A 12,526-nucleotide genomic window follows, 5' to 3' on the forward strand; every position below is an offset into this window, starting at 1 on the left:
AATGGAAATATCTTGTTTAGTTCCATTAGAAATTGACAAATTCATTAAAGACTTATAAAATATAATATAGCAACTGTGCATTTTAACTTCAAAGTTGAAAAATGCAATAATATTCCAATTTGCAAAATATATCTAGTTTGTGGTAGTCAGTTGGCAGTAACTACTGAAGTTACAATTTGCCAGTAACTTCACCTAATGAAACAAGATATACTTAATATTATCCCAGGTTTTGACTGTTCAGTAGGTGTTATTTTAAATGCCATGGCATTCTAATCTGCCACAGATGCAGATGTCTCAATACATGTGGGAACAAAAACTAACAAAACTGATGTGGCAATTAGCAAACTACTTCAACTGTAGAGAAACAAAGTATAGAAACTATTGCTGCCTTGATAAGCAGACAAGCTTCTAATTGCTGTAACACAGAACAAAATAGGCCACGGAGGATGCCATGGCAAGCTGGAAAAGAAGGCATAAATAGTTAATGTCTTTCCCCACCCTCTATTTCCAAAGGTGTTTAAACCCATAGTTCACACTACCTCAAAACACAGTTCATATTAAAATGTCATTGATTTGAAAGGGACTATCCACCATTCACAAAGTTCTTGTCCCATTCATCTCTCACAAAAAGTGCTGGAGTCATGGGCAGTCTTGACTGCTGACCTCCCTTCTGGATCAAACACAGTTCTTCATCAATGGAAAAACATTTCTTTCCCTCATGGTACACATTCTCGTAGGTCATCAAGCCCATTTTAATGCTGTCACTTCTGGGTGCTCCTGCAAGATGCCATTATTTATCCTGGTCTGTGCTGGGCAGACAGCCCCCACACTAGTATAGAGAGATCACTCAGTAAGCTCACCTGGTAACTCATACCTGTCTGCCTCGAGTCATTATGATATAACAGCTTGAAGAGCTGCTATATTAAGAGCTGCTGTTTGCTTGCTCTGTCCTGAGCTTGCACTGTATTTCTCAAAGCCAGGGGATGCAGATGGCAAAGTATGTCAGCATGAACCCACAGTGGAACTACAACCACTGTCTGGGCTTGCTGCAGATAAGGCATTTGCCGATGGGAATGGAGAAGGGCAAATTACAAGGAATAGCCTTGCTACCTCTGCAAATTCATTAACAGATGCTTGCTGCAAGACAAAATTGTCCATATGTTGGAGGGGACCAATAAACCATTTTTTCCTGCATCAGTTCCTATACTACAACCCTGACAGCCTCCCTGTGCCCAGGCTCCTGAAACTGAAGCATTAACTTCCCTGGTTCCACCCAATTCTTTCAGGAAGTCCCCAGAATGGAAGGTTGCAATTTATCAAAGAAATAAAAGGCGTAAGGACCTCCTACACCCAAAACGCAAACTAAACTTTCTCTAAACTTACTGAAACTATTTATAGCCAAGTAGAACTTGCAAGTGAAGGCAATGTTAAATGTTAGGAGCGGCTGAGTGGGATTGGCAACCAGCAAGAATCCTGCTAATGGGATACAGTGTTTCTTACAGTCCCTAAAATTCCACTAAATGCTCTTCAGGGCTGGGCACATGGAGTGTTTGCTCCTAAGGAAGAGATATGAAAGACAGACTGCAAGTCTGGTGCCACTGAAAAAAAAAAGGTAGCAGCACATGCTGAGAATGTGGTAGGGAATACGAATCTGCCCCTCCTGTTATCTCGTGGATCTCCTTTACACAGAAATGCAGGAAGGCAAGGGTGACCGACACCACCTCAGCTCTGCTCACTTTGCTGTTCCCTCTGAGATAGCACCCATTTGCTCTGCTGAACCTTCTTTCTCAGCTTCGTGCTTTTGTCATCATAATCTCCAGATCTCTTCGTGTGATGTGTGTGATTAGTCTCTCCCCTACCCCAGAGGCCCAGCCATGATGATGACCCCAGAGGCAAGAAATTCCTTCCTTCCTCCTGCTTAAATTGTTCCTGAGGACCTTGTTGGTGAGGGCAAGCTCAGTTCTGGGACATACTGAGGCAAAATGCTACAATCACATGGTTTGTTAGGGAAAAATCATTCCTTTGTAGGCAGCTCGTCTGAATGATGCAACACAGGTGCGTATCAATCCATGTCAGTGATAGCACCTCATGCATCCTAGAAGAAGCTCAACAAAATATGCCCAGATGCTTTTACAGTACACAATCTGTGGAGATATGCTATATCTGCATATATATCTATAGATACTGAAACATCAGCCTTCATAAGCATCAGCAGAAAAGCCTGAAATCCTGGGAAATGATCAAGGAATACTACCTGGCTGTACTCAGATAAGACTTAAATTTTCTCAAATCTGAAGCACTGCAGTTGATGAGTGATCAATTTTTCAATTTTTCTTTTTTTTTTTTTTTTTTTTTTTTTTTTTTTTGAGGGATGGTATGGAAGGAGTCCTTCCTACTTTCACTTCACAGAATGACTTATCACTTTTGGATTTGGTCTGCGTCCACCAAAGAGGAGAAATGGAGGTGCAGTGGCTGGCCAGCTGGTAAGACTCTGGCAGGGATTCCTGAGCTGCCGCAAGTCCAGGCAGTAGCCCATATCAGCAGCTTGCTGAGGTGGGAAGTGGAAGGTCTTCAAAGTCTGCAGACTTGGCCAGGACTTGGCTACAGCACTAGATACTCCTGCTGATTAAGTGTTCTGGACCTAGCAGCATGTCCAGGGGGAAAAGAATCAAAAAAGAAAACTGTAATTTGAATAATTCCATTTAAAATTCTGACGCGTTTTCTAGTAATTTGTAAGCCATGCTACAGCATTCCTTTTATATCTGCAAGGAAAATAGTCCAGTGGAGGTCATCATCCACTACTTCATTGGTGGTAACAGGCAGAGACTCTTCCATCAGAAAATAGCAAAGCAAATTGGATTTCCACACAGGCAGCAGCACAGGTACATTTTCTGCTCTCTGTTTTGACCAGCCAGGATGGCTGGGCAGGAAGATTACTACAATTACTACCTTTAAGTAGCAGGGAAGTGTGCAAGCAAATACTTGGCACCCAGCCCTCCTCCTGCTCCAACTTACTGTTGCTCTGCTGCTGCTCCACCTTGTCACAGCCCTGAGCTCCTCCTGTCATCTCCCATGGTCCCTTGGCCATTGGGGGCCAGTGTCCAGTGACAAGCACCTCGCTGCTGCTGTGTGACTTCATAGCTCAGGCTTGCACCTTTCCCTATAGCTGCAGCTTACAGATTTTTATCACCATGAGTACAAAGTCTTTCTGAGCTCTGAAACACTCAATAGTGAGGGCTAATGCCCTGACCTGATCTTCTTAAGCACCTTACTCCTTGTGCCTTGACACACTGTCACCCCACCCCCATTTTAAATAGTGCAGAGTTATGCTGTGAACAGTAACATACATCTCATTGTCTATACCCTCTGGAGAATACATAACACCGGGAAACACAAGGAATGCATATGGGCTTTGCCCTGCATACACTCAAACCTCAGATAAAAAGTAGGGATAATCTTTTAGAGCTTGAAAGAATATGGAGTCATTGCTACTTACAGCAGAAACGCTTGTCAGTCCCTCCTGAGCATCCTTCAAAATACAACAGCATCTATGCTGACCATGGGGGTTTCTCTCTTCCCAGCATTCACAGGAGTCTGTTAGCCCACACTTTCTGCATTTGTTGTTGTAGAATCCTTGAAGAAGAGCCAGTTTCTTCTTTTTTGTCTCTCATATTTGGTCAAGTGTTGAAACATATTTTTTTTTCCCTGAAATCCATTTTTCCTTTTTGCATTTCTTGGAGGGAAGTGTTGGATGAGACGGGCCTTAAGACCCTGGGATAGGAAAGTTACAGTAGTATTACAGGACAGAGAAAGCTATTGAGTCCTGGATCACAACAATGCACATTATCATTTGATAAGATGTGAAACATTTTATGTCAGGAGTAGCTGTAACATTTTTAGAGCAATAATTGGGGCATAGCAGGAAATGTCCAACTGCAGGTCTCGGGATTTGGCCCTGCCTGTCTTCCCAAGTAGTTGGCCATAGCCCATGCTGCTTTAGTTCCACAGGCTTCACAACTGTTGTAGATTATTATTTTGGAAGCAGCATGCAATAAGGACTCTCAGGAAGAATCCAAATTGAACCTAACTGGTCTCAATTATTACCTGAATTTCAGCCAGACAAGCACATCATCATTTTGCAGCTACTCCACTGGTGACTGAGATTGACTTCACAAAACCTGGAGCTTCATGAGCCAAAGCAGCAAGGTCTGACTAATATCCCTCACTCTAATCATTTGCACAGGTCCAACTCTAACAACAAAGCTCTCCTTCTGCTAGCTGGTGACCACAGACAAGTTGCCAAACACTTGCCATCACGTGCAACTGACACTGAGGGCAGTGAAACAACACGCTCTGCGCTAACTTACAGAATGATGGGGGAAATCCTTTCCTTTTGATACAAAGGTCTTCTCTTCTGATCAGATGATGTGGAGATGTGCTTCCAGTCATCCAAAGAAAAGAAAGCAAGAAGTCTGATTTATGGACAGATCTGGATTGCTTCCTGTATGCCTGTGATTCACAGGTAATATACATTTAAATATCTTATACCTCTCTTGAGGAAAGTCAGGATGTTATCCTTCCTTCAGAGAAGAAATGCCAGCACTCAATATTTTTTAGCCTGCAGAAAATAATTGTGACACCTTTTTTAAAGTTAATACCAGCCACATGCAGTGTCCCTTTTCATAAGGCAGACAAAAACTCTAAATAAATCTCCATCGGGGATGTCTTGTACATACATCCCTGAAATCCCAACTCTGGCAGTGGCATCAGCCCAGCACCCCTGGGGCAGCTCAGAGCTGGCAAAAACAGTCATCTACACTGTTGCAATTTGTTCTATATCTTTCTTTCGTCTCAGCCACACCTGAGATATAATGAAAGAGCTATGTCTAGCCCATACTTATATTCTCTTTCATCACCACCACCAAACTGCCCTGCAAGGATATGTAGCTCTCCTGGTGATGCCAAGTCTCGCTATACCTCCAGCTGCTGCTGAAAATGAAAAGCTTACATAGGCTGTGACACTGGCAGAACACAACCCCTGCTGCCGTGCTGTGTGGTCGCAGAAGGCATTTGTCTCTGTTTCTCCTGGACTCTCCATAGTGCTGGCCCCAGAAGCAGATGGGAGAGCCACAAAGGACAACTCGGACACCCACAGCCTACTCCACCTATGCACCACCCCACGCTCCACCAAAATGCATCAATGCACAAGCTGCTGTGGCCCCTGAACAGCAGCTCACTCTGCCAAGGACATGGGACAGCCCAAACAGGGCACCCTGTCACTTGTCACTGACAAGGGACACCCGATTGCACATGTGGCAGCAGCAAACATCTCGTAAATTGAATATGCCTACTGAACTGCCTCTGCACATGGACTGCTCAAGTGGTCCGCAACCAGAGACCAGAATCAACTGGATACTAGTGCTCTGAGAACTAATGTATTTTAAACATAAGCTATTATGAAGTTTATCTGCAGTACCACAGTGCCGCTGCTAGAATACAACAGTTTGTAAACTTTCTTCTTTTGAATCTACAATATAACAGGAGAATGAGGGTTTTAAGTATGACTTTTAATACATGCTGTTATTATGTAATATATCACAAGCCCTTCAATTTGCCTCATAGGGTGCTAAATGGGTTAGAAAAATAGTTTCCAAACTGGTTGCAATTCTATCTGCACTGCTCTGTAGTTGACCACGCCAAGGAAGACTGTTAGAGTGAAACAAAGCGGCAAGGATTACAGAGGTTTGCTGCAGCTGCTCCTTTTTAAGGAGCTGTCTTGAAAGTATCATTTACAGTCCTAAATCACTTTCTTTACATACTGTGAATGACTATGAACCTCCAATTTTATTTTTGTTTTCCTAAGAGCAATATTCTGAATTTGAACAGCATTTCAACTGACAAATTTAAGACATATATATTTAACAATGAATTAACAACATTTCTGTAATCATTTGAGGCAGGCTGTCATTTTTGAAAATTTGGTAGTCTGTACTTTCTTAAAGATGGACATTTACAACTGAAGACCATTTATAAAAATATCTTCTGAGACCCATCAGGTAGCACCTAATCCAACCTCAAAAGCAGTGGGGGTCAGAGGTAGGTTTGGGAACTCTAGCCCTTCATCGTGCCACTAGCTTTTACCCTCGCATCAGGTATCTGTGAGCTCTGCTTCTCTGGCCACCTCTGCACAACTCTGAGCCCCTCCACTGACTGTCCCATTCCCTTCCCCACGTCACTGCCACGTTTAGTACAAGGCCTACCTCCAAGCAGGCTGGGCTGGGATGTTGCTGCCACACCCCTTCTTCTCTCAGGACACCTCACAGGATGTGTAGGAGATATTCTCAGCTTCTGCCCCCCCACCTCAGCCATAATCTCAAGGCAGAAACAGCTGCAGCAGCCAAACCCCATGGCAGGATTTGGCCAGGACAGAGCACTGGTGTGACCAGCACCACTGTCTGCATGGCCACCTCCCACCTAGGGGCTAAACACCGGGCCTGACAACAGGTTCATGCCAGATCTCTGTTACCCAAAAGACCATTTCCCTTCCACAACCTCCAGCCCAACAAATTTTATTGCCAATAGCAACGAAGCAGTATCTGTTCACACAAAATACAGGTACTCCTAAACTGCAAAAAAACCTCCCAGCCCCTCAGATCTCAGAGTAATTAGTATGTAGACATGGAAATTCTTAATAACATGTTAACTATTGTTGGAAAGCTAATTTGTGGGGGTTCTCAAGCTCCATGTCAGCCCTGTGTATCTGCTGGTTGGTATTGTTTAAATGACAAAAAAGTTTAAAGCCTTTGCCTGCACACCAGCCAATTTTTAGTCAATAAATCATCTAGAAGTAGAGCCAAACTGAAAAACTTCTGTCGTCTAATGCACCATGGAAACAAGAAACATGTCAATCTGCAATTACCTATTCTACATTCGAGATCAATTTTTGCTGGGGGAGTAGAGCCAAGAGGATCAGATCTACAACCTGTGTTTGTCCATGTGAGATGGACAAAATTTATTTTTTGTTTCATTCTCAAATAAGTATAAATATTAAAACGTAAATCAGATTGATGCCAGGGTGCATCTTAAACTGCATTACAGTCTAATAAAGGCTATAAACTTTTATTCTCACATAATTTCCTACAGCAATGTCAACAAGAGAATATAAAAATATTCATAGTGTTCATCTGTAAATTCCACTGTGATAAAACTGCATGCTGATTTCCTAAGTGATCTCATATATTCAGATTTCTTCTAGAGCTGAAATATTGCTTGCTTGAGCACGATGAAAGCCACTTATTTTTAACATCTCATACTAATTTTGTATATTTTCCCATAAATGAAACACTGTCACTTTTTAAATTGAGATAATCTGTCTGATAGACTCCTCTAGCCTGAAGGTTTATCGTGTTTAATTTATAGCTTTTGTACCTTTCAAATGCTGATGCTCATTTGTGAAACTCTCAAAAACATATTTTAAAATCCTCAGTATAGCAAGACCCTTAAATGTACTCATGTGCTTAAGTGTCATGTGCATCATGTTATCCCATTCAGCAGGATTCCCCAAAGCCTTACAAGGCTTAAGTGCTTTTCTGTGTCAGATTTGAAACTCTCATGTTAATTAAGTGTGCTCCAAGCAGAATTAATGGTTACGACTGCCTACAGTGCTCATGGCAGCTCCTAGGCTCTCTAAGCTTTGACTTGAAACTTTATTAAAACAGAACAAGTAGTGATAGCACACTTTCAGTATCTCTATCAGGATCAAAAGGCAGGCAGAGCCAGGTGACATGGAAAGGGAAGGTTTAGATGTTAATTCCAGAAGACTCAGCGTGGCAGGTGATGTAGTGGCAACTCTGCTTCTTTGCAAGAAGGTAGTAGTTGAATGGGATATGTAGCTAGCTCTTACCAATTGTTATCTCCAGTAAACTCCTGATTTCATCAGCATGCCAGGCAGCCAACCTGGGCAGGTAAAGTGCAGACATATAGGTATGACTGAACACACTGTTACTGTATTTACATAATAAAATTGGGGTGAAAACTCTTTCCCATTTCCACTTATAACATCCACTTGACTGTGCGTCTTCATATGTGGTAGGAAGAGGCTTTGTGAGGCCCAATTACATGTGGCATCTGTAACTCAAACTACCCAGAACAACTACTAATCATTTACCAGAGAAAACCATCATTGCAGAAGGTTATTCTTCATAAGTCTTCACATCCAAATAGGGTAACTTTCTGAAGGACATCTGTTATCCAGAACTAGTTATTTGGTTTCATATGGGCGTAAGTGGATGAAACAGGAACTCAGATTATTTAATATACTCCCTTTTGGATTAAAATTCATGACTTTTTAGTTGCATTTTAAATATGCACTATCTGGCACAAAGAATATGGTCTTACCAAAAACTCTAATACCAATCAATTATGTAACATTTCCATAATGATACAGGAACACTGAGTATTCTCTCCGTTATGTACTTTCTTAAATCCCATATGGAAAAAAACATGTCTTCTGTCTAGTTCTACTTGAGGCACTACCAGTCTGGCATTTTGCTTTCAGGTTCTGGTAACATCAGTATTGAGATCAAAGGTATTAAAACTTAGAAAATCTGACATGTTGTGTCAAATTACAAAGACAGTATCTGAGAGTAAATGGAAGAACAGACAGACTGAATTAAGTAACAGAAAAAGGGAAAGGAACAGAATGATAGAAGGGAAGATAGGGACAAATGTACAAAAATGAAAGATTAAGCAAATAGTCTAGCATGATCAGATGAGTATGAAAAAAACCATTAAATATAGTTGAAAGCACAAATGTAGGGATATAAATTCATACATAAAACACATAGCTACAGATAGTATGGGCATGATCCCATTAAAACTTAATGCACATACAAGATTTTATTCACAACATTTGCTTAAGTTAGAGGGTAATACTCATGTGAATAACATGTTCAATAGGTAGAAGGATCTGGCCTTTCACCATTTTTCCTTGTGTACATCATGTACATCTGTAAAACATTTAAGTAGGCATTTTGACTTTGAAGAAGACAGAATTTGGAAGATAATAGGACCTAAGGGAAACCCTTCCATGAAAGCTGGTGGAACTGCAGTTCCACAAAGAACCGAGAGGAATACTCTAAGGACTAATTATTTGACAATGCAACTAATGTTATTAGTTTGAAGCATAATAAAGTAAAAGCTGCAGTTTGCACAGATGTGGAATACTTGTCAGAAGAAAGCATAATCAATGTGTGAATCCGGAGTCGGGGAATCCTAATTAACCCTCTAACTGCTCTCAGCAAGAAAGCTAATAGCAAGTCTGAAATGGTGTAAGTGACTTATTCTCAGGGGATTGCTTCCGCTAATGAGACTTTTAGCTCACCTCACCTGTCTTTATAATAATGAGGCACCTTTATAGGGCAATAAGCAACTGGTTTGCCTAACAGCAGACACTGTTGTGATTCTCATGAGTGACTTTTCCTCGTGATACAAGTTATTTTCTTCATTCTATGGAAAAGAAACTAAATGTCACTTTCCATGAACCATTGGCAGGGCCAGGGATGGAGTTTACGGATCAAGGGCATTTAGGATGACAGTACAATTTTCCTCTAGAAGACGACATCTGATACTCTTCTGGGAATAGTGTTTTACAGGATCTTAAAAAACATGAAGTGTAAAAAAACTCAAGAGATCTGTCTTAAGTAATACAATAATTAAACTTCTTACAAAGTATTCTCACTTTGAAGCTACAAAAAAAGGCATTTAAATTCATTATTTGAGCAGTCAAAAACCCATGATCTTTCTTCTCCAAGAGTTTCTGGCTGTGGATTACCAAAATGGTGCAAAATCTCAGTATAACACATATGGGTGCCCAAAACATATGGAGCTAGAACTTCCCAATACTACTGTTATCCTGCCAGAACACCACATTCTCTCTTCTCAGACGGTCCGGCAGACATCTAGGCTGCTGTCCTACATCTCTATTCACCTCTGCCAGCACTGCACCTCAGTTTCATTTGCAACACTCGCAAGATGCAAAAAATATGCTTTCACAAGACTAAACAAAAAGGACAACCAATATTAAAAACAACCACTTTTAGAACAGTCCTCAATGAAGCTACATCGGCCTTATTTTTTAATGTCCGCAAGGTATCTATGTGTCAAAGTGCAGCTAGAAATACTTCTACCAAAATCAAATTACTCACCTAGCACTATCCACAGCAACTATTTATATTGGACTTCCTTGTGGAATATATTATTTGTTTCCTAAATAAAATGAAATAATCCATTGTTTAAATAATTTCAAATACAATGCTCAGAATTTGCAAACTACTGCAACACACCAAGTTTACTTAAAGAAGGGGTGGATTTCAGAAGTCACAACATTGTGAGCTTTGCAGAAAATACGTTTTCCTTGAAATGGTACTTGAATATCCTTGAAGAAGGAATTACCTTTAGCCTGTAAAATATAATTTCTGGCAACACTCCCTAAAGTAGAACATGCTTGCCTCTAAAAATAAGCCACAGTGCTATCAGCAGCACAGATTACTTTTTTTTTTCTGGCAGAGAGAGTCTGATGCATCCAGAAATGACTGCAAGAGGAGACGACCAAGTGACTCCAGCAGTGGGTTCAGCCGCTCAGTTGAGTGGCAGCAACACAACCATAAGGCTGCCAGTGCCTGTGGCCATTGCCCGCGCGTGGCATTGGCCACAGGTGACATTGGCCATGGGCAGCTGGCGGCATCCCCTGTGGCAGGGAGTGCTGGGGAGCAGCTGCTCGCCCTGAGGTGGAGGCACTGCTGTGACCATCCTGAATGGGACAGGGGGCAGGAGGTGTATTTCACTGTGTGTGTGTAAATATGCACGTGTGCGTGCTTTCACATACATGTACATATGTGCATACATGCACACAGATATATGCAAATATATATACATACACACATATATATACACATATAGAATCATAGAACCACAGAATCACAGAATATGCTGAGTTGGGAGGGACCCATCAGGATCATTGAGTCCAACTCCTGGCCCTGCGCAGGACACCCCAAGAATCTCACCGTGTCAATGAGAGCATTGTCCAAATGCTTCTTGAACTCTGTCGTGCTTGGTGCTGTGACCACTTCCCTGGGGAGCCTGTTCCAGTGCCCAACCACCCTCTGGGTGAAGCACCTTTTCCTCAGTACCTAACCTCAGCCTCCCCTGGCACAGCTTCAGGCCGTTTCCTCGAGTCCTGTCACTGGTCACAAAAATGAAGAGACCAGTGCTTGCTCCTCTGCTTCCCCTCGTGAAGATGTTGAAGACTTCAATATACACACTCCTATATATATGTGTGCGTGTGTGTGTGTGTGCGTATCTGTGCCTGTGTCGCTCAGTGCGTGTCCCTGAGCCACTCTTGCACCAGCCCCGGGCAGGGCTGACCCCGCAGCCGCCGCCTACCCCGCCGCCGGAGGCCCGAGGCGGGCAGGCGTCTCTCGGTACCGCCCGGCGGCGGCCCGTCCCCCGCGCTGCCCGCCTGCACACTCCGCCCGGCGGGAGGCCCTGGGTTGGCCCGGCCCGGCCAGGCCCCGGCCCAGCCTTACCCTCGGCGCTCTCCTTCTCCGCCATGGCAGCTGCCGGCGCTGTCGCCATGGCGACGCGGGCCTGGCCGGGCCCGGGCGGGCCCTCTCCTGCACACACCAACGGGGTGTAGGGCGTCGCTCCCCGCTGTGCTAGAGAGATGGAGAACGTGCCCAAACCTCATGTCTGACCCCCACTGCACCCCACTGCCCTTCCAGGCAGGAATCAAGTTAAACCTGCCGCTTAAATCTGACACTTCAGAGGACTACATTTCTCTTAAAGAGTTTTCCCAGCAATTGCAGAGATTTCTGTGTATCTCAGCTTTAGAAAGTGAAAGAACATTTTATTCTAAATACCATCGCACCGAAACAGCTAAAATATTCTGTCTTAGTGATATTAAATAAAACTGTGTAGTTTAAATTTAGCTGTGTGTTTTAGCAGACAGGGTTGTGATGCCTGGTTCTTCTGACTCAAAAACAACTGTGAAAATAGAAAAAAATATAAATATTAGTATTTTGGCAAGATGCAATCATATATTCCTAGAAAATAAACATTTATGGAATTCCTAGGACTAAACCTCGTCCTCACCACAGCAGGTGCTTGTTTGTCAGATATTAAATTTTTGCAAAGCCCGTGTGGATGACTGCTCCTCACACATTCATTTCCACCTCTCAGTTACAGTGTTCCCCGTATTCATGGAAGCTTGAAATTTCAAAAAACACATTGAACTTAGAGAGGCCTTCTCTGCTTTAAAAAAAAAACCCCTTTTTTAAAACATTTTAGCATTTGTTATTTGCCTTTCAGCCACTTTTTTTTGCATTTTTATTGAATGTGGCTCTGAATAAAGATGGTATAATAGATGCCCAAGAGAATACATCTTTACTCTGCTGGGAAAACAGCTGATTATGCTCTCTAACAAAGCTGATCCCTCAGAAAGGTTATCTACTGACTTGAGCAGTTTATT

General features: G+C 42.5%; 1 protein-coding gene across 1 annotated transcript in view; it reads right to left on the reverse strand.

Moving 5' to 3' along the window:
• Positions 1-11,681, reverse strand: part of EFCAB2 (EF-hand calcium binding domain 2) — a 30,540-nt gene extending 18,859 nt beyond the window's left edge. Inside the window, exon 1 of the mRNA XM_032684204.1 lies at positions 11,586-11,681. Coding sequence (XP_032540095.1) covers positions 11,586-11,634 — 49 coding nt within the window. The 5' untranslated portion in view covers positions 11,635-11,681. The remainder of the gene's footprint in view (positions 1-11,585) is intronic.
• Between the last annotated feature and the right edge of the window lie 845 nt (positions 11,682-12,526).

The sequence above is a fragment of the Chiroxiphia lanceolata genome, chromosome 3 (genome assembly GCF_009829145.1).
Source record: "Chiroxiphia lanceolata isolate bChiLan1 chromosome 3, bChiLan1.pri, whole genome shotgun sequence".
NCBI classification, from domain to species: Eukaryota; Metazoa; Chordata; class Aves; order Passeriformes; family Pipridae; genus Chiroxiphia; species Chiroxiphia lanceolata.